The sequence below is a fragment of the Diaporthe amygdali genome, assembly GCF_026229845.1.
Source record: "Diaporthe amygdali strain CAA958 chromosome Unknown NODE_51_length_283962_cov_64_506962, whole genome shotgun sequence".
In the NCBI taxonomy this organism is placed as follows: domain Eukaryota; kingdom Fungi; phylum Ascomycota; class Sordariomycetes; order Diaporthales; family Diaporthaceae; genus Diaporthe; species Diaporthe amygdali.
In genome coordinates this window covers 31,422-58,457 of record NW_026517071.1, presented here as the reverse complement: position 1 = coordinate 58,457, position 27,036 = coordinate 31,422, and the positions used below count along the sequence as shown (strand labels likewise).

At 49.3% G+C, this 27,036-nt stretch overlaps 7 protein-coding genes across 7 annotated transcripts; 1 reads left to right on the top strand and 6 right to left on the bottom strand.

Annotated features, from left to right (window-relative positions):
- Window positions 1-537: 537 nt before the first annotated feature.
- Window positions 538-2,561, bottom strand: J7T55_006903 (uncharacterized protein; the record flags this gene model as incomplete). The annotated part of the gene is made up of 7 exons (XM_053135042.1): window positions 538-830; window positions 882-1,249; window positions 1,307-1,681; window positions 1,750-1,956; window positions 2,010-2,133; window positions 2,190-2,323; window positions 2,386-2,561. 7 exons carry the CDS (start codon window positions 2,559-2,561, stop codon window positions 538-540), a joined length of 1,677 nt encoding a protein of 558 aa, XP_052987188.1.
- Window positions 2,562-7,632: 5,071 nt separating this feature from the next.
- On the bottom strand, window positions 7,633-9,617 carry J7T55_006902 (uncharacterized protein; the record flags this gene model as incomplete). The annotated part of the gene is made up of 5 exons (XM_053135041.1): window positions 7,633-7,983; window positions 8,079-8,357; window positions 8,514-8,861; window positions 8,958-9,310; window positions 9,377-9,617. 5 exons carry the CDS (start codon window positions 9,615-9,617, stop codon window positions 7,633-7,635), a joined length of 1,572 nt encoding a protein of 523 aa, XP_052987187.1.
- Window positions 9,618-10,322: 705 nt separating this feature from the next.
- Window positions 10,323-14,710, top strand: J7T55_006901 (transferase; the record flags this gene model as incomplete). The annotated part of the gene is made up of 5 exons (XM_053135040.1): window positions 10,323-10,836; window positions 11,146-11,877; window positions 12,694-13,060; window positions 13,135-13,610; window positions 13,935-14,710. The coding sequence occupies 5 exons, from the start codon at window positions 10,323-10,325 to the stop codon at window positions 14,708-14,710; spliced, it is 2,865 nt and encodes a 954-aa protein (XP_052987186.1).
- Window positions 14,711-14,990: 280 nt separating this feature from the next.
- J7T55_006900 (zinc carboxypeptidase a) lies at window positions 14,991-16,460 on the bottom strand (the record flags this gene model as incomplete). The annotated part of the gene is made up of 4 exons (XM_053135038.1): window positions 14,991-15,298; window positions 15,397-15,519; window positions 15,585-16,085; window positions 16,145-16,460. The coding sequence occupies 4 exons, from the start codon at window positions 16,458-16,460 to the stop codon at window positions 14,991-14,993; spliced, it is 1,248 nt and encodes a 415-aa protein (XP_052987185.1).
- Window positions 16,461-17,930: 1,470 nt separating this feature from the next.
- Window positions 17,931-20,628, bottom strand: J7T55_006899 (uncharacterized protein; the record flags this gene model as incomplete). The annotated part of the gene is made up of 7 exons (XM_053135037.1): window positions 17,931-17,990; window positions 18,158-18,316; window positions 18,382-18,623; window positions 18,688-19,134; window positions 19,240-19,398; window positions 19,484-19,861; window positions 19,914-20,628. The coding sequence occupies 7 exons, from the start codon at window positions 20,626-20,628 to the stop codon at window positions 17,931-17,933; spliced, it is 2,160 nt and encodes a 719-aa protein (XP_052987184.1).
- A 2,695-nt stretch (window positions 20,629-23,323) lies between these two features.
- J7T55_006898 (uncharacterized protein) lies at window positions 23,324-23,740 on the bottom strand (the record flags this gene model as incomplete). The annotated part of the gene is made up of 1 exon (XM_053135036.1): window positions 23,324-23,740. One exon carries the CDS (start codon window positions 23,738-23,740, stop codon window positions 23,324-23,326), a length of 417 nt encoding a protein of 138 aa, XP_052987183.1.
- Window positions 23,741-25,206: 1,466 nt separating this feature from the next.
- On the bottom strand, window positions 25,207-26,754 carry J7T55_006897 (xylosidase glycosyl; the record flags this gene model as incomplete). The annotated part of the gene is made up of 1 exon (XM_053135035.1): window positions 25,207-26,754. One exon carries the CDS (start codon window positions 26,752-26,754, stop codon window positions 25,207-25,209), a length of 1,548 nt encoding a protein of 515 aa, XP_052987182.1.
- Between the last annotated feature and the right edge of the window lie 282 nt (window positions 26,755-27,036).

Genomic DNA, 27,036 nt, shown 5'->3' with positions numbered 1-27,036 from the left:
TTTCTGCCCGATTATCTGGAAAAAATCGGAAATGCAAGCGACCTACCGCTATCTGTAAGTATCCCTGAGGCCGATCACAAAATGCTGGGAGGACTGGATGTTGACTCCAACGGAAAGGGTATCACGATGCAGCCAGTGGGGACACATTCAGGTCTGTCTTACTTTATGTGCACGGGGACAACGCAGCCATTCTGCCACTGGCCCAGTTTGAACGACATCTCGCATTTGTTTTGAATACGACTGTCGCGGTGGCCTAGCCACCTCAAACCTTTGTCATGGTTCCGCCCTGCGTGCTCTAGATTTACTGACAATATGATAATGACTCCCGAGAACATCAAAATTATTGCTGAAGGCTTCGACTCCTGTCGTCTAATCTCGCCGTCCAGGCAGCATACTAATTGTCATACCGATAGCCAAGCTCAGCTTGTCCTTTCCGAAGTATCTTTCCTTTACCCGACAGCCTAATCCAATCTAATCGCTGCCCGCCCTTCATGATCACAGTCGTCCTTGTTTTCAATCGACGCAAACAACAGACCTCTAAACCACCAGAGCTTTCTTCTTCCACATGAGTAGAGAGGCGGGGACTTGTAGCGCGGCGGATGCGCAAAGAGTGAGGGCTTGGCGACTGTACCCCTCGGCTAGAGTGTACCGGATCTGCTCTTGTATAGCCTTGGGAAGAGTGGCGAGGACTAATACCATGGCATCTGGGTCACCTGCACCCAAGTCTTGAAGTCGTGGTCTCGCATAGCTGTTGAAGACAGAAGTTGAGATGGCTAGAACCATTGAACCACCAATCAATCTGAACTGCGATGAAGCGGCAAGACCAATGGCTGGTGAATAATTAGTCAAGTTTCCCTCTGGCACATAATCAGATGACATACCGTGGTCGCGTTTTTCAATGATAAATGGTACTATCAAGAACAGCAACGTGAAGTTCATCCCGCAACCCCATCCGGCGATGAGCTCAGCGCCGTAAATTCGTGCAGGTATGCTAAGTGTCGAAGGCAGTGTGCCCATCATAGCGAACCCAATCACTTGCAGACAGGAACCTGCTATGATGAGATACAAAGGTGGGACCTTGTGCTTTCCGGCGAGGCCAGATGCAACTATTGCGCTGAACGGCATGGCTGCAGTGAATGGGATCAACCTAACACCCGCATCGAGCCCGGAAGTGCCATAGACCAGTTGGAACCTCTGCGGAATGATGAACATTCCAACGACCGTGGGTCCTCCCAACAGAACAAAGTTCCTTGAATATATCTGTTAGATGGTGCTTTCGGAAGTGAATGAAGCTGAGGGGTCTTACAGTAATGTGCCCACCATTTGGCTGTTGGTAAGAAACCTCCACGACAGCACTGGTTCCCGAACACTGTTGGAGAGTGTAACGTGCCTCTCCCACAAAATAAGCAAAACCCATAGGATTCCAGACACGACTAATAAGGCTATCACGTATGCGGATCTCCATGGGAACAGCTTATCAGCCTCCTCAAAGGCAGCTGTCAACCCCAGTACGGCCAAGAGAATCAAAACCGTTCCCGGTATATCTATGCGTCCAGACGTAATCTTTACAATGAGGCCTTTGTTACTTGTTGTCATTCGACGACTTATTTGCCCATGGTTTGGAAAACCATTCGGCATAGCGAGGACCGTTATAATGAAGGCTGGGGCGGCAATCGGAACACTGTCATGGAAGGAATCAGTCGGATGTCGAGCGCCAGGACGATCGGATATGATCGAGTTTTCACGTACTTGATAATGAAGATCCACCTCCAAGTAGTATCGGCCGCTATAGCTCCACCAACAATAGGTCCCGCGAGAAGAGCTAAAGCATTTGTTATGGAAACATTCGCTACAACCTGTGCATACTTATCTGGCGGCACGAGGTCGAAAATCATGATCGTGCAGAGAGAGAAGCATCCGCCACCGCCGATGCCCTGGAAAGCTCGAAAGATAATGCTAGCTCGTGTCAGTCCGCTATGATCGGTTGTTGTGTCCAGGTTGTGCCTTACAGTTGTGTCAATGTCTGGGCGGCACTACAGGCGGCCGAAAATATGATGAAGATAGCAGTGGACAGCAAGAAGATGGGCTTTCGGCCGAAAATGTCACTGAATTTGGCGAAGATGACGATGACGGCTACCGCGGGGTGTGAGCAGTTACTGAACTCCAAAAATGAATTCGATTCAACATACCGACATAACCCAGGAGGTAGCTGGAAACTACCCAACTCACATCGCCAAAACCACCAAGATCCTTAGTGATAGCAACCAAAGCTGTAATGAGGACTGGGATCTCCATGTTTGTCATAAACATCATGATTGCGATACTGCTCAAGCGACATGTCAGGAATACAAATTGTAGAGGACTTATCAAGTCGACATCACTCACGTCGCGAAAATGAACCCATACCGAGGGCCGTGGATATATTCAATCGGGACTTCTTCCTTGTCCATCATGTCTGGCTGAGTCGGGAGGTCATTGCCTTCAGAACTCGTGGTTGGTTTGGGAATTGTAGATGAGTCGGAGGAATGGCCGTTCAGGCCAGCACCTGCTTCTACTGCCATGATAGCCTGCGAGCCAGATTGGGTATCTCTTGAGGGCAAGGAAATTCAAAGGTCTGAGGTTGAGGAAGAAAGTAAATTTCTGGTCTGGCTGTCTCAGTGAAAACTGTAAGCTGTTTAAAGAGGCCAAGAATCAAATAACCTGGTTGAGGCTGAAAGACCAACAAACCAGCTACAAGCGTGATTGGCAGCAAAGCGTGACCAGCAAAGGCAAATGGGATGAATGGCCCCCGACGCAGCGGGAAGTTGCATATTCTGATACGGTCGTTGCATTCAATATCACAAATTAATACACCACCTCAGCAGGTACGACGTGAGAAAGTAAGCAAGGCTGCGCTGTATGTAGTACATAGATATGAATTATCTTCGTATGTGCCCCCGGTTCTTCAGATCTGCAACAGTATTGGATGCATGCCAAGTGCACCGCCGCTGCATATGTAGGCTACCGACCCTCCAAAAAGCCAGTGCAAGCAGGCTACGTCCTCTGGGATTGTGAATCATTGCCTGATTGTATTTTATGAGCTTCATGAGTGACTGTGGCCCCGGAATATCACATTTAGTTCTTCAGCGGTTTGTCCAAATGCAGTTTTGATAGCCCACTCCCCCACATTTCGGCAGCAGGCTCCGTTCTTTCAAGTTGTGTAACGTCGCCATGGGTCTCACTCAGCAAGTGCTCGGTCAGGCGGCCATGCGTGGTACGTATCTCGTACATGCCTGGGGGAAACTCCATCGCTCCTGGCTACTTGTGTACTTTGGAAGACTACTTCGCCAAGAAAGTCAACCGGTTTCGTGTTTAGTAACCACAGCCCTATTCTAGTAACCACACTGCCAAAAGCTGTCACACGGGAACCGTCGAAAGTGGCTGTGGATGAGCACCATTGGCAAGGTTTCTCTTTTCCAGAAACTCATACGATAATCCAAATGAATTTTGATTGAGAGCCAGATGTCGAGCGATCTCGAGCAAAGGGGCCGTCTCTAAGCGAGAAGAAACTGACAGTATGGTTGAGGCGATCAGCAACGCTGAAAGACGGCACAGGCTGACCTCGACCCATTGAAACTTCCACCTTGGGAGATCATCAACCGCTGGCAAAGATCCCAGCCAAATCCCAGGAAACATAAGACGCCGCAGCCGCATTAGCGTGTGTGCACAACACAGCCATATGTTGCCAAGCAAACACGAAGAGGTGCGTGAGACGAATTCATCCATGAATGGATAGGTTATTCCAACGTTGGGATTGCATGTTGTGCCCCCAAAATGCGTGATGTGTGAATATTTTGGGATGCAACAATGGCTGTGCCAAGGGCCAGTCAGGTAGGATTTTCAACGGACCCCATACAGAAGCATCGGTGGAGTGTCGATTACACATGACTGTCGGGTCCTCCAGACGGACGCAGAACTCAGCGCGTTTGCACTTTATCAGCAAGCAATCCATCAGTCTCATGTCTATGGGGTAAACGTTGCGATTACTCAAGCTCAGAGCCTCATCCGGTGGTCAGCGGTCTCGCCACATTCGAAGAGTTATATAGCTTGCCCAGTACTGTTTTGAGATCGCAAGACGGCCATATATTGTTCACTCAAGATACGGCGCGGTGTGGAGACGATTCTCACAATCACACAGTCATCTATCCCACGCTCATGCCACTCTCCGCAATGGCATCTACGTGGCCCTTATCACCGGAACAGATGCAATCGATTTTAAATATGCCTGCAGCGACAGCACCAGCTAACAGCGTCCAAAATTTGGAGAACCCTCCCAACGACAACAAACTAGCTGTTGCGGTAATAGCTATATGTATAGTTCTGTCGACAGTATTCTCTATACTACGGCTTTACAGTCGAGTGTTCTGCGCAGGGAAAGTGAAGCTTGAAGACTGTAAGTACTATCAACTGACCTATGGAAGTCATTGAAGGTAACTTGCTAATGGGGAACAGATATGGGAGTTTTAGGATTTGTATTTTGCGTCCTTATCAATTCTTCTAGTGAGTCTTACTTAACTGACCATGTACAATAGGTGTTTTACATCGCTGGGACGTGCGTCTTGGCTAGAATAACTTCAGGTGCTGGCTTTCTTGTTCACTTATGGGACTTACGGCTCAGGAAGTATGAGAGCTTCGTATATGTTGGTTACCTGACGATGTATTATTCTAACAAGCCGCTGACATTCGGCCAGGAATATGTCGTCACCTCCATTCTATGGTGTCTCGCATTCGCATTTTTCAAGGTGGCAATCATACTGGAATGGACACTTATTTTCATCCCACGCTCTACCCGAAACTTCTTCTTCTGGATCTGCTATATTTTGCTTTCGGCAAATGCATGTCTATACATGGCAACCGTCATAGTAGTCAATCTCCTCTGCATACCGAGGGAAAAGTTATGGCGTCAATGGATCCCAGGAACTTGTATGAACCACTATGCGGTCAATCTTTCCATCACCATGTTGCATCTAGTCTTCGATATTCTTCTTCTACTGCTCCCTCATGGCGTTATTTGGAAGCTTTCAATGTCCCGCCGTCAGAAACTAGGCGTTTCTATCGTTTTTTCGGTTTGTGTGATGTATGTTGAGCCCTCCACTCCTGCCCACTGCATATAACTGAAACCAAAAAAAAGGCTAATGGGCACATGCTACTATAGTCTTTGCGCTTGCGCAGCTGGGCGCGTTGCTTCTGCGATCGAGATGGAAGCAACCGAAGACAAGTCCTACGCGTACTCACAACACCTCTTGTGGGGGCTTGGAGAGGGCACAAGCACAATATTAGTCTTCTGCGCTCCATCAATTCCGATTATTTTGAATGGTGGTGGCCGAGTCTCCAAAGAAAAGATGTCCGCGGCCTGGTCTGCGGGCCAAAGAAGACGACCGTCTGAGCATCGTCAACGGCCGTGGCCCCGGATTGCTTCCAACAGCACGGCTGTGGATGAATACCATCGCATGGACGAGGAGAGTGCAACTCAGCTTACGGAACTTGGGCAGAGCAATTCTATAACAGGCAGTATACAACGTCAAGACGAAGAACATCCCCTGCATAGCTATCTAGGGATACTCAAAACAACTGAGATCGAGATCACAACCCACACAGAGACGGATCTACCCATTACAAGCCACAGAGAGGAAGAACGACGACATCCATGGACGGACATTCGAGCCGAATAGTGAAACGGGTGCTTTCAGAAATAAGACTGATATGGTCATGGATCAAGGCAGGAGGGCTGAGCTCTACACGGGGATTTACAATAGATAGCTGATTTGTCTTGCCTTATTGCTACGCTCATTACTCATCGTACCAACGGGCCTGCTATTCGAGACCCAGAATGGCTCTCTACGAGAAGATCTGTCAGTATAGAATATTCTTTATCATTGACAGTGCTCTTCGGCATCCCACAAGCCTCTCTTGGCGATATTAACTGCGAAAGGCCAAGTGCCAGGCACGGCCAATGAAAGCAGTTACACGGATCTCAGATTTGGTATTGTTCCCGCCCCCATCCACTATCACTCAGCGAAACTACCCGAACTGGGGGCGAAAAGATCCATCACAACGAAGGGTCACCAACCCTGTCCAATGGCTGGGCAGTGAGGAAAACATTGATAAGTATGAATTAATAGATTGAGGAGAAGCACTGCCTGGGGTTTCACGGAATTTCCAGATAGCAGACATCCAGTCTGAGCCCTCGGATAGGTTCGCTGAATAGCACCAGATTGACAGGCCGGAAATCAGGGCTCCGCCCGAGCGCGGTGGGAGACATACATAGGGGTCAAATATAAGTCCATATAAATTAATCGAATCATAACATTGCCAGCGAACACTTGGGCCATGTCCGCGGTGCTATTTTGCGAGACTACTGGGAGAATGTGACGGAGAGCAAAAGAAGAAGGCTCCCCAGAGCCTCATGTTACAGTGATGCGTGGCAAATAGAACGAGTTGCACTTGCACTCTGTGACTCATCCAGCTTGACCTCCCAGAATGGGCTGGCACAGCGGTGTTCCGCATGCGTGGGGTAGGGCTGTCGCGAGGGATCAACTCGCCCTGGTGATGGCTGGCTGCATTGGGACCAGGATTTGATTTCAGGTGCATAACCGAGTGCTGCGGATGAGGGGATACAGGGCCAAAGGATTCTGGTATGATGGTTTGGGGGCCTAGATAACGTTCCTTCTGCCTCATCTGGCCCGGCCCGGATGTGACAAACGTCACTTCCAACGGCTTTTGCCCGAACCTCCCCAGCGATCTGCATTTTACTGTACATGTAGGTAGCACACAAGTCTACCCTCCCTTTTCTTCTCTCCTTTAGATAAGAAACCATGTGCTGTAGTCACAGCACATATTTATGGTCACATCTTTTAGCAAGGATTCTAATGTCATACTTCGCTACAGTGGTGTTGGGTCGTGAATGCTGATTTGGTGTGCCAAAGGATTACCTGGTGTTACAAGTAGTACAACATCAGCTCAGCCTGCTTTCAGTCCTGCACGCGGCTTACTGACTGTAACACATGGAGGAACGGTTTTGCTAACCGAGATATGCATTAGTGCGGCTCAACGAGAGCGCCCCTACTTACATATATCAGTTCTCGCACTCATACAGCCTACTACTTCTACGACTGTAAGATATAATTAGCCGCAATAATTAGAATTCATTTACTAGCCCCAGTTCGACTTATTACGTGACCTAACAGTTCAGATTTCCAGGCCATTTTGAACAAAAGTCCCCATCTGATGTAGACTATACTAGATTCGTTGGCTGCAAGTCGAGTGCCAAGTTTACTGTATGACCTCATGGCCCAGAAAGGGGCCCACTTCAACTCAATATCGAATGTGACGGCATTCACATCGCTTATGGCTGGATGTGAATGCGTGCCTTGTCCAGGTCCCATGATTCTATCCCGATCCATCCTTTTCCAGGCTCCTTCCACTGAAGTGGACAATAATTAAACAGCATACACTCGGACCGTTATAATGAAGGCTGGAGAAATGATTCATCTAGGCAAAGTAACACTTTTGGCACGGTATAATGATACGTCATCTGAGACTGCAGATGTGACACCATTTATTCCTACTGAGAAAACTAAGGCAGGCTCAGATTTATGGTCTTCTGGTGACCTTCGCATAAAGGTGCGGTACCTTGATAAACCACTTGTTCTCAAGATCCAGGTGCTCCCGAGACTCTGGATTCCCCCTTTCGTCCAGAAAGGCAAGGTCGTAGTTTCTGGCGATGAAAGGCACCAATTTATAGATCTCTAATAATGAGGCATTCTTGCCTATGCATGTTCGCGAGCCCAAACCGAATGGCATGAAACTCTGGTCCATGGCGGATGCATGGTCTCCTTTCTCAGCTGCAGCCTCCAGCCAACGCCCAGGGCGGAACTTGTCGGCATCTGGACCCCATACAGATCGATTGTAATGAGACACCCAGCTGCTGACGCCAACATTTGACTGGATGGATAAAACGTCAGTGGGGTCATTGGCCACGAGAGAAGAAGAAACAATGAATCTGGCTATCATGATAGATGGTGCTTGGAAGTACTCACCCCTTCAGGAATGAAATGTCCGTCCACCACAACGCCACCTTTTGGCACTTTCCGCCAGTACGGAAGGCCGAGGCCCGGTTGCTTCCTCATTGCTTCTTTAATGAGAGCCTGCAGGTATGGCAGCTTCTGAACGTCCTGGAGACTCGGGATCTCTGGCAAATTGGCGTTCCCCACCTCTTCTCGAACGGATGTCAGGATCGCGGGATCGCGATACATGTAATACAAGATCGTCGTCAATGCGAGAGCCGTTGTATCGCTGCCGGCGCCGACATTAGAGCCCTAAGAGCCAGATATTAGTTTCCACTGAGCAACATGTTACGAGTAATTAGCAATTCTCAATGGGTTTTCAGTTCCCAAAGTAATCGTCTCCACTTTGAGATCTCCCGGCATCCCATCACATCTTTGTCCTCGGATGAATGTCATGAGGTAACGTACGGCATTTGCGGCGACATCCCAGTCCGTCATTCCTTTATCAGGATCCCCCTGCTGTTTCTCCAAAAAGCGTCGTACCATATATACCGGCCCGCTGCCAATTTCTTTGCCGCCCAGCTGTGCCTGGCGGTCAGACTCAATTTTCCCGTCAGCAAACTGCTGAAAGGCTAAGCCACTGGTTCCGTGGACAGAGCTCATGAACTTCTCATATATCGGTATGAACTTCTCAAATATCGGTGTGAGCCATGGGTAGATTGCTAGCCTGGTTCGTAAAATTTCGTCCGAGTCTAGAAAGTCAATCAAGCCTTTGACATCGCCACCGGTTTCGAGGAATCCAAGTAGTTCACCAAACTGAATAGAAAGGATTGTTAGAATGCGGTGCATGCGAAAGAGAAAAAAAACAGGCAACAGAAAACCAATATTCTGGCGAGCGAGATTCCTACGTACTGTAATCGCCGTGATCGCATCGAAAGCGAAATACTGCATCCACTCCCCAACATTGATTGTTCTTTCCGCCTCACTGAACTCGTCTAGGCGTTTAGCCAGCAGCTTGATACAGTCTTGCACATATGGCTCATAAGATACCATAGAGCTCATGGAATATATCGGTGCTACTTTGCGCTTCATCGCACGATGGCGCGCGGGGTCCCTCTCGCTGAACAGGTTGTTGTGCTCGGGCGTCGGCCCAATATGCCATGCGGCGTACCATTCTCCTTTCAGCCAAGATGGCCCGGATACGGTTTTGTGGAAACTGGGATCGTCGATGCTGAAATACCCCGGCATTACCTGAACAACCTTGCCTGTCTACAAGTCAATATTTCACATCCGTGTCAAAAGATTCTCTAGCTGAGACTTTCCATATTGACGATGAAGGTTGATATTGGTCCAGTGGAAATCACCTCTATGCATCTGCCATAGATACCAGAGTCTGGTGACCTTGGCGGTGTAAGGGCCAGGAATCCTAAGATTCGTGGACGAGTAAAAGAAGGCTGCAATGGACGCAACAAGAATAGATGCAAATAGAGGCATCAGGTTCTGTTGAGTGTCCCTATAATTCATGACACTGGGGCTGAGCCCCCTAGCGATGTCATTGTGATAGACGGACATATGAAAGAGAGGCTTGGTGAGCAAGCAAAGAACTTCCTGGAACGGCTATAATTGTATTTGGTAAGTCTTGGTCGTGATCGTGAATCAAGATAGATTACATCCAATACAGATTCCAGATGGTCAAGAGCGGTATTGCGGGATCTCTTAAACATAAGAAAAGGGATAGTAGCATGATTACCGATACACGATAGGCTGAGGCGAGACATCTTGAGCTTATCCGATCTTACGATTGGCAGAAAATGAGCCAATGGACAATAAGACCAAATTAGGAGTATATGTGAATCTGCCCGGACAAATTATCTCACAAAGTCAAGATCAGAAGCTTGGTTAGAGGCTGTATGGGCATTGAATTTCTCGGTCATCGAGCCGGTCGGCGAACGAACTATCGAGAACATTTTTAAACTCAACGTGAGACAACTAAAACATGACTCACTAGTCTGCATAATCCAGGAAGACATCTCAAAGGCGTATACTTTTGTTCAAAGCATATTGACATGATATAGAGTCTTCCATGCCTCTGATCTTCAGAAAGTTGTAACACTGGTTGCCACCACATTTCGGAATCACTCTCATAACTTAAACGATCAATCAAGACGGATCACTCATTGCCTCTCTAGGTGGTAAGCAGAAGGCTGCAGTCAGATTACAAATCACCCTCGCCATTGAGAACCTTGCTTCAGTTACTGCCATCAAAGAGATCGCACCATGGCACCAAAAGCACCTCATAGCCGGGTCGAGTGTCGCCAACGAGTACACCCCGCAACAATCTCACCAGCTGGACCAACAAGAAAGAAACTGTCTGTTGTCGACGCAACTGTGGCTCGATGGGCAGCATTTGGCGCAACCTGGTTGTTCAATTCCACAGAAACATCGCAAGATGTCTTGTTGCATCAGGACCTCCTAAAACAGACCCTGCGAGAAACCCTTGACGATTACCGGCATTTTAGTGGAGAATTGCGATGGGCGACTGAGAACGATGTCGATCCCAGCGACCTACAACAACGCTACACTGGCCGACCCATCATCACATATAGTGCATCTACTGACCCTGGGGTTGAATTGATCCATGCTTCTTATGACCAGCCCTTGAGCGATATTGTACCCAGCGTCCAAGATCGTTGCAAGAACAAGAACGCCTGGGTTAATACTCACTTTCCTCAGAATGAGCTTTTGCCCAAGTGTAAACTGGCTTTTGATTCAAGCTTAGCCGAATACAAAGGTCTGCCCGTGTTAGCTATACAAATCACAAGATTCAGCTGCGGGGGATGGGCTATAAGCCCGATGATCAGCCATTGCGTTGCTGACGCGGCGTGTTTGGTTAATTTTTTACATTTGTGGGCGGCGCGAGCGAGGGAATACACAATGGGCAGTGAATCCGACATCTCCGATAAGAGTATCCTGAAACCCATATTCAAACCTAAACTACTCGACCAGCACGCCAGACTTACAGGTAATACTGAGCCGAATGCAAGACTAATTAAGCTCGCCCGATCTTTGCCTCTCCACCGCTATGACTGGTGGGCTGCAGATGCGCCAGGCTATCCTACGTGGGCAACGGCATCTACGAATGCAACGAAGCCGGAGAATCTGGACCAAATCAAACTCAGCCCATCGGCCTTTCCGCCATGGCCGACATGGGATGTGACAGCCCCTATAGAGCACGTGCAAATCCGATTTGGAGCAAACGAAGTGGCCAACATGAAACAGGCCGCTCAGGCCGCTCTACCTCATCATCAACGGAACTCACCGCCCATCTCGCGTTTCGATGCCCTTCTCGCACATTTGTGGATCCTCATCAACCGCGCTCGCCAACATCAAGAAACACAGGAAGGCATCTATATGAACATCACCCTCGGCCTCCGAAACCGCATCAGGCCACCACTGCCTGATACCTTTACCGGATCGCCGGTCCTAGTGGGCCATATCTCACACCGCGGATCAGATACATGCTCGGCTGAAGATCTGGGCACTATCGCCCTCTCGATCAGAAACATGGTATCACAATTCACCCCTGAGGCCGTCACTGCGTACCTGCACGATGCGGCGCACGAGGTTAGCCCGCAGAGGTTGTGGCAAACTTTCCTCGGGCACAACCACGTCCTTGCCACGTCGTGGACGCGGCTTGGTGTTTATGAGCTCGACTTCTGTGGGACGAGACCTGTCTATGTCCAAGATAGTATGCCACGCGTGGATGGGATGTTGCAGGTGATTGATGTCGGTGAGGGGGCCAAGGACTTTGACATTAGCTTGAGTTTGGAAAGTGAGGCAATGAGGCGGTTTCTTGGGGATGAACTACTGAGGATTTATGACAGGTAATTCCGAAATCTTAGATGATCTGCAAATGCCACTTGAATCATTCAAAACATTAACACCTTCTTACCGTTGCTTCGGAGGAGGAAGCGCAAGGACCTTAAGGAGCGAATCTTATGAAAGACAAGTGACCAATCACGACCATATGGTTAAGATTTACAGTAGCAGAAGAAGGGATGTTGAATTGCAGAAGAAAATGCTCAGCCATCACAATGCGCAATCTGTACCTCGCCCTAACAGAATTGAAAGGAAGCGCACAAGCATACTAGACTGTACGGACAAGACCTAGTCATCGGCGACTGGAGAGAAAACTCCGAAGCCATGACATGTACAATGGGCAGAAGTTAGCTGCTAGATTATAATATGACTGGGCCTGCCAACCAAGATCTGGGTTCTCGCCATCGCTAACGTCTCCATGATCCCATGAAACAATATGCATACTGACTTTTGGTAGACTGGATATATTTATTACAGTTGCTATTTATGTATGATGCGGGTCGATAAGATCTTCACAGGGACACTTCAGTCAACTAAGAGTCGAAAAATAAGATGTTGTAAAATGGCTGACTGTGCATGTAGACACAGGTAGCTAGCTATTTACCCTGGTATGCACATAAGCGTGCTTGACCCCTCTTCATCGGCTCGGCAAGCGATGGCCCCACACAGTAAGATGCTGACCTGCGACAAACCAATTCGATCCGAGTCTCCTGCGCCGCAATGCAAAGACGTTGTAAAAGCTGCCGCTCTTTCTCGGTGTGCGATATAGGCGACGATGGCTACCTGCTCTTTGAAGACGCTCAGGATATGAAGCTGGCCGGCGGTGCTGGCCAGAACCACTCAAGTTGTGACCTGTGCGCGATCATATGGTGGTCCCTCCGGCATGACTGGAGGAAGCGGCCCCTCAACCGTGGCCATGGAGAGTTTATCGCCGGTGACTTCAATGTGAGGGTCTATCGAAACCCGCCGCGAGGAGCCGGTGCGATTCAACGACTAGATGTTCTTGTCATGCCGCCAGGAAGCAGCCGAAACTTTTCGTGGTCGCCCGACCAACACGGATCTTGGCGCATAGGGCCATTGGATGAAAAGCCGTGGCTGGTACGGTCGCACCTCACGGTGTACTCAGATACGAGTTGGTGAGGCGACTCGCACTCTGGCGTATCCCCGCCTATTCTATCAATTTTAAGATATGCTAATAGTCGGAATAAAGCGCTGAGAACCGCCAGACCTCATCAGAAACAGCTTTCAAGCTCCCGGAAGCATACTCTGGCTCCCCTCAATCTCTAGATTTGGTTTCTCAATGGTTGGCGGACTGCGTGAAGCGCCACGGGTCAAACTGCTCGGACGACGATGAGAGCGTGCTACCAAAACATGTGATTGAAATCGGGGACCTCGTCCAAGATGGAACGCTGAGCACACGGATCATTACCACCAATGGTAGCCGGGGTAAATATCTAACACTCAGCTATTGTTGGGGTCGCGGTCCGTTTTTTACCATGACTTCTGATAACATCGATGAGTTGCACGATTCCTTACCAGTGGCAAAGCTGCCTCAGACAATACGTGATGCTGTCTCCCTTGCAAAGCATCTCGGCTTCCGCTACCTCTGGGTCGACAGCCTGTGCATCATTCAAGGGGGTGATGTCCTGTCTACCGCCGATTGGGAGGAGCAGTCACAAGATATGGGTAGAATTTATGGGTCATCCTCGCTTACTATCGCGGCAGCAGCGGCGGATGATTGCCACCATGGGCTGTTTCAAACTCGGCCTATTCCTGAGATCCCTTGTTGTCCGGTGTTACAAAACCAAATGAGTGACGAGATTGTATATTTGGGAGCGGATCTGCCGGATGTTAAAGACCGCTCAGAACCTCTGGGCCAACGTGGCTGGGCACTCCAAGAGGCTGTGCTTTCCCGGCGCCTGGTCACTTTTGGGACTACAGAGCTATCCTGGAAATGTAGCTGTTGTAGTCGTCGAGAGACTGTATGGCGCACCCTACCTAGAGATACAGACTCTTCGAGCGTTCTTGAGACGGCCTCGGAAATTTCGTCTTCTTGGGTGAGTTTGGTCGAAGAATACAGCCGCAGGAGCCTCACCTTCATGACGGATAAACTACCTGCGATCAGTGGGTTGGCAGCGGTCGTCTCTCACAATACCGGACAAGACTTCCACTTCGGCATTTGGCAACGTCGAGCACAGCATATGCTCATGTGGAGACATGTTGGTCGTACAGAAGAACAAAAGACGGTTTATCTTAGGCAAAAGACCCCTCGCGCTCCAACATGGTCGTGGGCATCTGTCGATGGCGGTGTGGAATTTCTGAAAGGCGCCGTGGACCCTGCGCGGTTAGATCTTAGAGGCAAATCTTTGATCATCACTGGGCGTCTTGAGAAGATGGACACAATCAGGTATCATGTGGAGGGCAAGTACTACGGTGAATATGAGAAGCATCGGCCATGGATGAAATTTCGAACGACTATGAAGTCCTTTCTGGACGACTTGGATGATATACCACACTCACATCGAAAAACACCACCTGGAGGACCAAAAGAGTTGGTAGGCATGTGGCTCTTCTTCTTGGGACAGAATGTAGGACTGATCCTGGCTCCCGTTGAGCCTGTTGCACTTCAATCCAAAGGGCTCAGCAGGGAGAAAATTAACTGGGTATACGACTTGTTCTCGAGGACGGCGCAGTCGGTGAAGACATTCCGGCGAGTCGGCGCCTTTATCGGCTACAATACTCCACGAGGTGGACAAAACAAGCTCAAAACAATAGAGATCATATAATGTAGATAATATGTGGGATACCCAAGCCCCATCTGGAATTGCGGCCACGAGCGAGGAATCCTGATTAAATGCGAGTTCAACTTTGACGGTTTGTATGAATCTTATCAATAGTGGAGCTTGATTCGAGGCCACGATACCAAGGGTCAAGAACGGCTTTGGTCAATAGCTCTACCTCAAGTACTCTGGCCAGTCTGAACTGTAACGGATAGAGAACAAGCCGTCTGCTGTGAGCGAAGGGAGCTACAGAAATTGAAAGCACACAATGTATTTTATCGCCAACTTAAGCCCTCTGAAGCATGACCAACACACCGGCCCACGTCTCCACTGCGGTGGGCCTAATCTGGCTGGCAGGCAGCACAAAGCCATATGTCCCAGTATCCCTGAGCTCATAGGTATAACTATATGTTGCGTTGCCTGTGGCATCAATGTAGTCAACGCTGGACCCGGTAGTTGCGTACAACGTGCTGCAGGATTTTCCGATGGTGTACGAGGTTCCAGAGACACCTGCAATGGCAGTCCTAGCAGCAGTAGCTAGTGACTGGAGGGCAGCATTGTTTTCGGCGGTGGCTGCGCAGTTGTAGCCGTAAGCTGGGTTGTAATAGTCAGCAATCGCTCGATACCAGAGTCTTGACACAGCAGGGGGAGTAGATCCTAGAAGACAGGGTATGTGCAATTTTCAAACTTACCCCAGAGAATGTACTGGCCATAAGAGTGGAAGTCGATGTAGAGACTAATACCGCGAGATGCCTTGAGCTGCTGAATTTGGGCGACAAGACCCTGGGTCTCGGGGGCATCGCTTGCAGCAAGTCCTTGATGAAAGAACTTGGTCAGTTGTGGTGTCGGCCGAAGGCGGCTAGCAGGAGGATGTTCTCACCCTTGTAAGTCTCAGAGCATGGGTTCGTCGATGCGCCTCCCGTGGCAGACCACTGGAAGGGCCAATTGCGGTTGATATCCCGACCAATACAGCTGTTGCCGCTGACAGTCTGGCGGTTCTTGCGCCACAGGCGGTCATTGGTTTGGGTGTACACGAAGCCGTCTGGGTTCACGACAGGCGTGATGTAGAAGTCGAACTTGTCAACCACGGCCGTGATGGCTGCGGTTGATCCGTACTCGGTTAAGAGCGTGTACGCAATGTACTCTGCGGTCTTGGAAGTAATCCATTCGCGAGCATGGACATTTCCGTGGAACACTACGGCTGGCTTGGAGCCCTTTCCACCGCTACCCCAGATGTGGATGCCAGTAAGGGGTCGACCTGCTACCGATTGACCAATGGTGTAGATCTCCGAGTTGGCTGGGAAGCTGGCTTGAAGGTCATTGAGGAAGGTCAGGTGAGCTGCATAGGCGTGATATGCAGTGAACCATGAGGGATCAGGGACTTCAGGGGTCTATGTCAGTATACAGATTTCATTGATGGCATCAAGTGGAAGAACACACCAGCCAGGGCCTGGGAAATCTCGCCTTCCGCAGCGATACTGGCACCCAAATCCTCATCCAGGACAGTGCTGTTCAAGCCAAGTCCCTCAAGTGCAGACACCGAGTCAGGAGCGACTACGACATCAACAGCCCCAGTACTACCAGGATTCAGTACATGGACCGCGAGCTGCGACACCTCCGCTGAGACCGTGGCGTCAGAGCCAAGGTCGACTCGAAATACCTTGTAGCCGGTATAGTCAACCTTTACCTCCTCTTGCGGGAGCGCAACGGCTGCTACCAATGGCAGCAGGAGCGTGGAGATTAGCGACGATTTCATGGTGGGCAGATGAGCGTTGCAGGTTGGCTGTCTACAAAGACTTTGGCACAATATCGTGGAATATACGTCTTCTTTATATAGTCAACCTCACCTGGCTACCGAATGAATAATGAACACAAAATAGCATCGAACGCCATCGTAAATAAGGAAGGTTAAGCCTTGCCCAGCATCGCGCCAAGGAGGAATGATAAGAACTTGGAACTGTGCTGCCTCCGAATTTCTCTTTGCCATGAGGAAGTGACCCGGGCTAGCAACTTATATCGCCTCGCTTGGCCGTGAATGGAAGGTGGCCGATGTCTTGGGTAGTACAGCGCCAAGCGTGTTCCCGCACAGATGGAATAGAGCAATTGGCTTGGAAGAGCCAAGAGAACTTATTGATGACTGTGGGGGATGCCGCAACATACCCTGACAATCACGAGTTATATTAAGCGCAGGCCAAGCTTTGCTGGCGGGGCAAGCTTCATTATTGCTTGTCTCCTCGTGCTTGCATCTAGCCACACGACTCGGATCGGGAGGTGGAGACCTGCCGTGCTTTACGATTCTCTGATTTGGTCACAATTTTTAAAAAGAAATCATTCAAAATACTGTGTTTAGCGGACTGGTTGCTACAGAGCAAACTGCATGACTCCTAGTATGGAATTGATGCCAGGGACTTGAAGGCTGTGGAAAGAAAATGGTTCCGTAGAACTCTGTGCTTATGCTATTTGACACTCCAGATCGATCACTTAAATCTAGACACAGGACTTGTTAGTCGGAGCCTAACTTGTCACAATTTCCACTTGCATTGGCTCTCTGCCAAGTCTGCTCCGCACTGGCCGGTCTTACGAGACAATCATGCTCTTTCTTAGAACAGCTAGACTGCTACGGCCACGGATGATTACAGCTTTAGATCGTTACAAATGTGGACTTTGTAAATTCGATCGACTATATGTATAAAAAAGCGCGAAGGGCGGTGGTTCACCTTGTTAGCCCAGCCTTTTGCCAATTGTTTCGGTGACTGAGCCACCGTGTAGCTGGTTCTTAGTCTATGCCTGACATGAAAAGTTTATTCTGCATTCCAATTCCAAATATGGGACTCACTATTTAGTCTGCATCGCAGTTGTAAATCTTCCCTGAACAATAGGTTCTCTGCGCAAATTGGTCAATGCCGATCATTACTGAATGGATTCCGCACCCAGCCTTCATGGGCCATACAATGACTGTTGAGGTTTCCATGTGTTGCCTTCTCTCGTTCCGCTCAATTGATTCAAGCTTTGGCAGTTGAAAGGTATCAGATCAGCCTAACGTTGTCTTTGTCTTGGTGTCAAATCTTTCAATTGCAACACTGAACGCCGCAATACCAGCGAAACTTAGGTGTTTTGCAGTATGTCGTCATTGATTACACTCGACCTTGGCACACATACACTTCAATCACTATGCGAAACGCATTAACACGATGGTCAGATCAACGTTACACCGCTGATTTGCATCCTAATTATTGAAGTCCAGCAAGGACAAGTCGTTAAATATGAAGGCATTGGCATAGCGCCCCTGCCTCTGTTACGTCTTCGATTTCACGGAAGGCAATACGCCCCACAAAAATACATTACTGTGGCTGAAGATGACAATAATCTCTGTTTTATATCGGAAGGTACATATTTACTGTATCTCATGTCAGCAGGGGGAAATCAATTTGTCGGGAGACACAGTGAACTCACCACTTCAATCCAACGAGCCATCCACTTTTCCACGGTGGCCTTGGCCTCGTCGACAAGGCCCAGCTCGAGCATCAACTGCACACTGCCACGGATCCCCGACTCAAGCGCCGATGCAATCCAAGCATGCGTATATGATGTGTGCTCGCCAACAAAGATGACCTGGTAGATTTAGTTAACGTCTTTTGAAACTTCTGCGTACAGTGAAGGATGGGGCTTCCACTTACATTGTTGTGGGTCTTGAAGTACTCTGGCAGATAAAGCTGGTGCTGGCCAATGGATGGACTAGCCCACGAACCACTCTCAAGAGGATCGAGAACCCAACATCGCCGATCGTACTTGCCAGTGTACTGTTCTTGAACGACTTCGCCGTGAATCTCAGCCATGGCTTGCAGCACGTACTGCACATGCTCATCCTCTGTCGCAGAGGCCCACCTCTCGCCCCACTGGCCGCCACTGATGTAGCTGCCTATTGATGGTGTAAGAGTCAGCATTTCTAAAGAAGAACCCAGTACAGGGGGAAAATTGCTTACCGAGCATGGTTGCGGGACCAGTGCCATTAATGTTGTACGACGGATAACAGATCGAGCCAATTCCGGGGATATCTGTCGAAGTAGAACACGAGCCGTAGATAGGGTTGTCCAAGTGCTCCCAGAAGCGAGTTTCGAACTCCAATGCCACCTTGCAAGCAATTCCGTAGGCCATGTTGGTGATGGCATTGGACATGGTCGTTGACCCGAGATCAGGCATTCTCCAGTTTTTGACAACACTGAAAGGGACTGCAACAACGGTGTAGTCGTGTGTAGAATTCTGGAAGACCGTGTCGGTGTAGTTGTTACGCCACTGCAGGCTTACCTTCTGCGTCTCCGCGTCCCATCCTACTCGCTCGATCTTCCGAGCCATTGTGGTGTAGTTGTCTACTAACGGATGGAAAGACGCTGGGAGCCGCGAAAGGCCACCGTTAATGGTAGCCCAGGTTGCTTTGATGCGTTAGTGACCTGCTACGGGGCCCAAAGTGATGCATCGTCGAAGATGCTAGAGAAAAAAAGGATGGCCAACCATGGCGTAGGAAGGCGTGTACGTACCGGCAGAGAAATAAAGACCATCGTACCACGTGTCCCAGAATGAATCACCACCAGCTCCATCAGAGACAATGTCAGTATCGTTGAGGTTTGCTCCAAGATAGCTGACCATATAGGCAAATTCAGACCATTGGTCGCCTGGAAGGCCATTAAGACCACTTTCTATTATCTCGTCAGCTCCATTGTCACTCTAGCTCAATCACTTCGTTTTGGGCTTTGTCAATTTACTGGGTAAATGGATACTTACCAAGGAACTCCTTATGGGCCGCGAACATGTTCGTTGCCATCTCAGCGTAAAACTCATCAGAGGTTGTAACAGATGCAATCTGGTCCTCAAGGGCATCCGTAGATGGCAAGTTGACCGGCTGGATGGAGAGAGACGAGTTGGCAGCAACTTGCGCGACAGTGGGTGGCAATCCATTGTCTAATCTAATGCCATTATGATAATAAAGCCCGTTGCTGTTTGACTGATACCAAGGGATGAAATCCACGCTCCAATTGGCATCTTTGTTGTTTAGCTCGTTCATTTCAGCAGCTAGTTGAAAAACAAGTTGATGATCGGTGATGTTGTAGGTCTCATTTTTTGATGAGGTCCACGTCTTAGGAAAACGCATTGGGCCCATTTCTGAATTCTTCAGTCAGTACTTGAACCACCTCGACGCAGTGGGACTACTGACCCTGGTACGAGTAATCGAACGGTCCTCCGGTCAAATACGTCGTGTGGACTCGGCCACCAAGCCTCTCACCGGCCTCAATAATCTCCAAGTTTTCGAAACCGGCCTGTTTCAAACACAAAAAGGTCATGAGCCCAGACATCCCGGCACCAACGATTGCAATGTTCTTGCTCTTGGCCTCATTGACTTCTACACCGCTGAGGTTCTTGGATTGGAGCAATTCGACGCCATCAAACCAAGGCCCCCAGGCGTTGATACCGCTGGCGTTCGACATCGGAATTGCGTTAGAGTCACTTCCAGCGTCACGCTTCTTCATAGAAGAGCGCTTGTGAAGTTCCTCAAGCCCTCTTTTGCGGCTGCGTTGCGAAGCAAGTCGCTGAGGCTTACTCCTTCCGATCAGTGCGCCAGTTTGATCCCAGGCTGAAATACATCCGCCAGAAAACGCATCCTCAGGAATCACCCAGACAAGCCGGTGGCTGGCGCTCGAAGGTGCGTGACGTCCAATGACATGGTGCGAGTCGGTCTGCTCTCGATCCAGGCACGATCCGTAGGTAAAGCCAAGCACGCCCTCGACAAGCTTGTCATAAGAGACGTGTATATTCGCAGCGCGTGAAGTGAGATCTGTTCGTGTTTCTAGACGGACAGGGAGAGAGGAAACGGAGGCAGAGTAGACATGATGAGCCAGTGCCAGTGCGGCGAGGCAAATTTCCGGTACCATGATCGCGAGGACTTGGCGATGGGAGGATTAGACAGGGATAAAAGGCAAGGGAGGATGATGAGCCTCGAGACGAGGGAAAGAGGGCCAAGAGACATAATAAAGAATCTTCTGTGCTCGGGCTCGCTGTATCTTTTCTCGGCTGTTGCCTATCTACGGATGAAAGTGCCTTTCCTGACCGCATCTTCCGCGGTGCCACACGTATAGATCATTTGACTACTATGGCTCACATAATATTCAAGGTAGGATGGACTGTCATCTGTAGCCCCAAGCATCCGGATCTTGTTGATTGCCACAAGTTTTGCACAAGATCAGTACCGTTTCAACGACCACTTTCCCTACACAGCCGAAGCAGTCGGGTATACCGAAACTTCTGTCAATGGCACTAAATTGAAAGCATAGGAGGCCACAACCAACCGAGACAGAATGCTATTGATGACACAGACGCAAATCTCCTATCATTTTCGACACGCATCTCTGCCGCGCCATGGATAAGCCGGCAGTCGGACTCGCAAGTCGGACCTATATCCACAGATAGATGACTGCCCCACTTTACGTCGTACAAAAAGGAGCGTCAGCTATCAGAAGTTCCACACCATTGTCTGTACCGGCAACATGGTATAAGGCTGATAGGATGCAGCTGATAAGCCTTGGCCGGCCCCGGACGATCATTATAACGGCTGGGCATAAGATCTAGGGTTTGAGGGCGATTTCGGTAGCCGAATTGTGCGTGCCAAGACAAGTTCCGAGTACTAGTGAGGGCGCGGCCGCTGTTGGCTTTGCCTGTCGGATTGGAAATCGCAGATAGGAATTATCAATCGTACCGAAGGGTGATTCAGCCATGAATTTAGTAATACAAACTACAATCAAGTCGGGCGAAGAAAATAAAATAATCTGTGATGAACAGAACTCACCGGCTGTATATTACGAGTCAACTTCCTTATAGGCTTTGACCACAACAAACACAACAACTCCTCATGTCTCAGCAAAGCGGCGGAGGTCGCCTAATGGCACGAGGGGTGTACTGACTTCGTGCGCAGGGGCTTTATTAAAAGGTTGCTACGGCCGTTTGACTGCACTGCGCAAGTATTGATTCAAAAAGATCTATTGATGCATGACCAAATACAGCTGTCCAATCTTGAGAGGTCAAGTACTACCCCTTTACCCACTGTCGTGATGGATGACGCTGCGGGTTCCTGTTGACGGTGAGACGGAGAGTGTGATGAGGGTTTTCATTAGGGAGAAGTTGAAGGGTAAGACAATTGTGGGCGCTGTGCATGTGCCAGAGGATCTGACAGAGGAGGATTGGGATTCTTAAGTGCTTATGACTGGGGCGAGATGAGTGGTCACGGGCGCCTGGCGAGGTTGTAACACACGAGTAAGGAACGCAGCATCCGCCTAAGTCTGTCAGAAATGGGCGGTGCGTGACTATCGGATCTATTCTCTGCGTCAAGCTCTGCTGGCAGACTCAGAAGTGAAGAATGGCGATACATTGACTGCGGATGGTATATAGGATTGATGATTCTGCCCCGGTCGCAGAAAGCCTAACGGCACAACTACCTAGTTCTCAGGTTCTATTTGGCACTGCCACGGTCAATGGTCTAGTATCGAGGCAACTCTGGATCTTATCGGACAAAGAAATTGAGAATTTTCCGTACCTAGTATCGCAGGAAATAATTCGCAATTAGCATGGCTACGGTGTTCCCTTGTAGAGCCCAATGCATGACTGCAATCGTCCCGGAACCACAAACGCCCTTGTAACCTGCGGGATCATGCCTCAAGTGTGTGGCTATGCCGAAGCCATATTTGGAGGTAGAGAATGCTCAACGTGATTTTTAATTATGATGATTGAAGTGCTTCGCAGCAAAGTTATATAACCATTTCGTTAGGCTTGTTTCAGGCCTTCAGACCTGGCGCTGGGTACGCTCTCGGATGTTACATTTCAAAAGTTGACCTTAGAGACTCTACTCAGCAGAAATCTACGTTATTGTCCTAGAGTCTTTCGAGGTAAGCTAATACACAACCAGGGCCGAGAAATCTGTTTCAATGCAGCAATCGCCTTAGTTGATCTAATCCAGCAACAACCTGTGAAAATCCAGTCCACAGTTGGCCAGGTGTTACTATCGCTGCCGTAAATCTACAGTATCCCCAGTTTCTGTGGGATGCAATGCTGTAATTTCTCTTCCCTTGCCTGATTGTATTTTCGATCTACTCTATGAAGAATCTAGGGCTGGTAGTGATGGCTGAGAGATCTGAACCCTAACAGTTTGGCGATAAGATCGTCATTTTTACAATAGCATGTGAGAGACTGATTGTAGATCAATTTATGATTGGATGGTCTTAGCCCTCGGGTGTTGTTTATAGGACTGCACGGAAGAATTTTATCGCTAACCGTTTCATCGTAATTGTAAAGGTGCTTTGTAAGTCTCTTAAAGGCTGATTGAAACAGCACTTGCCACAGAGAATGAATAAGATCACGTGTTGAGTAGCTCTTCCCACCCCCTTACCCCCCACACACAATGGTCACACGCCTGGACGGCTCACACGTTTGACGAGACCAGAGCTCAATTTTCACATTCAGATCTAGGGGCCATCTTTCACGATTGGTATCGGGCGTCAACCTGGCGGCAGCAAATGCAACTTTAATTCGCAGGTATCGCGGCAATATCTACTCTCTCACTTGTCTCCATGGAATGGCTTAGGCTGCATCAATGTAGATATTGAAGTTGTCACCAGTCTTCGGAACGGTGACTGTGGTTGTTTGTCCAGGGGAGAGAACCACCTTTGCCAACTCCTTCCCGCCGTAAGAGACACGATAACTCAGGTTTCCGCCGTTGAGAGGCGCTGAACTCCAGAATTGAAAGCTGTAGTTGCCGTTGTTGAGGTTGGTGGCCCTGAATTGAGCGCTGATACCACCGCCTGTGACGCTTGTGTCGGGCCAGGAGTAGGTCTGGTCGAAGGGGTTGAAACCGACGTTGGAGTTGTCGGCACGGACGGCGAGAACGTGGTCGAGGGCGTCGCCACGGCGTGCCACCGAGTTGTCCTGCTGGGAGGGATCGGCGGTGGGAAGAGCGGCTGCGAGAGACAGAAGTCCGGCTACGGCGAAGAAACGCATTGTGGCTATTCGTGATGTTCTGTTTCTTCAGCGACGAGAGTAATGTGGCTGGTAGTGACTGTGAACAGAGTGAGGGCTAGTCTTGCGCTGGGGATGGAAGAGAGGAGGCTACATTGATCAAAGCAGTGTGGAGGGAGTGACAACGCCTTTTTATGCAACCAACTACAAATTCTAGACTCGGTCACGAATTCCAAATACAGAAACTGCTTAAAGCAGCCCGAAGACAGAACCTCTTTAAGGCAGCTCAAATAACAAAAATCGGTAGCGAAATCCAAATCCAGAACCTGACCAACATGTCCCGTATCGAAACCGGATTCGAGAACGTCATTTTGGGCTGCTATTGCATAGAGTAGGAGATGATGTTTGACTGGGCTGATGTTTTGCCGAGGTTTCTCCAGAAAAAGGACCGTTATATTCAATATAGCACGATGGACGGCTGTGCAACCACAAATACGACAACGACGTCAGGCGAATAAGGCAGGTCTGGGCTGATGCTTGCATCTTCAGGGGCGAGTCATATCTTACCAAACGTTGCATTACCCACATGCAGACCTCCCCTATTACCCATTTCAATTGCAAGCATGGTAAACTTTTATCCCCGAGGCTTCCGGGCTAAGCAAGCCTTAATTAACCTTATTTTAACCGTAAGACAAGTAATACTTTACGCTTTCTGCGATGTAACTATTGGTCAGGACATCTTGCGACAATGAAGTGGTTGCAGTGGGGCAAGATCCATTAGTTCGCGGCAATTTCAAATACACGTATCACCGACGCTCCTCAGCCATGCAGATGACAGGTCACCCGTGAAATCTGACGGTCTAGAGACAACAATTGAATCGCTTTGAATGCGACTGCCTCTGGACTTTCTCACAATGCTTGGAACATTGTATCAATGTTGCCTGCCATCTCATACATCCCTCTTGAGCTTCGTGAGAGCGTCCCTCAACTGCTCACACAAATCCAAGAAAGACTAAACATATGCATACAGAGGGAAAGCGACGTCTTAGTCCATTTATGAATTTCAGTGGCAAAAAAAATTGCCAGAATCCGCCCGTCGAGGCCGGTAATCAACTGGTGGTCCCAATTCGAATGTTTGGGGGCTTTGCTACTATGGTTTGTCGGGCAAGCTGAACACCGTCATTAGGTAGAGTCAACGGATCGACTTTTCCTCTGTTTTGAAGCTCCCTTTGACTCTTGCGCAATTAAAATAACTGAATGTAGACACCAGGCATCCTCATATAACACTTTTGCGGTACGATCTTCATTCATATTGCACTGGGTACTTATCTAGTCACGAGGTTCGCTGAGCCAGCCTAGTTGCGACCAGGACGCGTATGTTTAAGGTTGTAGGTAAGGCATATTCACACACCATGGGAGCCACTGAAGTACCACAGCCAAATTGAAAGAGTTCACCGATTCCAAGCTTGGTCTTGAGAACTATAGATGAGCACTTCGAAGAACCCCCTTTAGGCGCTTGTGAAAGACTCAACCTTGACGGAACCACCAAGAGACTTCGTTGCGAAATTGAAAATGCCGTATCGGTAACCCATGAAAAACTCCCATTCATTGTTCAGGGTCAGCTGCGACCCGAACGCCACGAAAGTGTTGCCGTCGAGGCTGTACGAGAAAGATCCCTTCTTCCCGGAACCAGGATTGATGTCCACGTTAGCACGAAGCCAAACACGCCGTTGCGAGATTGGCGTGGTTGCTGCCTGAGAGCCCGTCGACGACGTGGTCCAGGTACTCTTGACCATGCTCAGGCCATTGTACATAACGATGGAGTAAGATGAGCCAGATCGCTGGACGGCGATGTAGGCAGAATCCTGGCGCAGCAGCGACAACCCAGCACGATCGCCATCGCCCATGGAAGTGAAGTCAATAACGACTGTACCGACTCCTTGAGGGCCGTGGATACGCTTTGTCAACGTGTTTCGGGCCGCGTATAAGTCACTCGTCACTGTCGCGGTGTTTAAAGTCAAGCCATTGGAAATCGTGAACTTGGAAGTGTCAGGGTTATGGTTCCATTCCCATGCTGGCCCTAGGGACGTCCCGGTAAACGTGTCCGTGCCAAGCGTGGATTGAACCGGTTTCTGGGTTGCTGGATATGCGTACGACTTGCCCCATGCGCCGCTCGATAGGGTGACCGCTGGGAAACCGTCAGAGGCCCAAGTTACTGGGGCAAGAACCGGGACTCTGCCGCCAGGGTAGTTGTCAATGAACGCCATGTAATACCACTTTCCGTCGGGGGTGTCGACTAGACTGCCCTGATGAGGATTTCCAGCTCCAGACACCGGGGCGGCCACGCTTTGGACAAGAGCCTTAACAGTGTACGGGCCCCACGGGCTGCTGGCCTGAAGCACATACTGGCTGGTTGCCGGCTTTGTCGCGAAGATGTAGTATTTTCCATTGTATTTATACATTCGGCTGCCCTCCAGGGTTCCAATACTAGACGGCGTGGAATAAACGACCTGCTTGCGCACCTCCGAAAGGCCATCGGCGGATAGCTGTGCGACGCTCATCTGAGTGTTGCCATAGGCGACATACATCGTGTCGTCGTCGTCGATAAGGAGACCTGCATCGTAGTAGCAAGTTGCGATTTTAGCCTTCTGTGACCAAGGCCCAGTCGGTGATGTGGCAGTAAACACATATGTTGTTGAGTACTCGATGCAACCGATCCAGTACCACAGGTTGTTGCTTTTGCGATACTTGAAAGTAGACGCGTAAATGCCCTTGACGTAAGCCTGCTGGCCGCCTGTCAAGTCATATTTGGTCCCCCAACCAAGTGTAGGGACAGCATGACTGAAATACTCCCAGTTGACAAGATCGTAAGAGCGTAGGATTGGGGCACCAGGCGAATAATGCATTGTTGAGGCGGTGTAGTAGTATGTGTCGTTGACTCGGATAACCTCATTATCGGCGAGATCCTCCCAAAGTACGGGGTTATTGAAGCTTTGTCCTTGTACCAAGGCAACCAAGCTAAAAGCCGCGAGAACTAATTGCCAAAGAGCTGCCATTTCTGCGGTTGCGAGTCGACAAATATTGAAGCTTGTATCAACAAGACGAGTGACTGACACACACAAGCTGGTTGTCAGCCTTTTTGCAGTTTAAATACCCAGCTCAAATCTCATAGTCAGACCGATCGATGACGGTTAAAGCTTCGTTCACATTTTCACGACAACTGACATCTAGAGTTGACAGCTGGGGCGCGATGCAGTGTGATTGGATATCACATTTGGCGCTCATCTCAATTGGAGCGCAACAAAAGCACACACACTGCCACTTTGTCTCAGTCATCA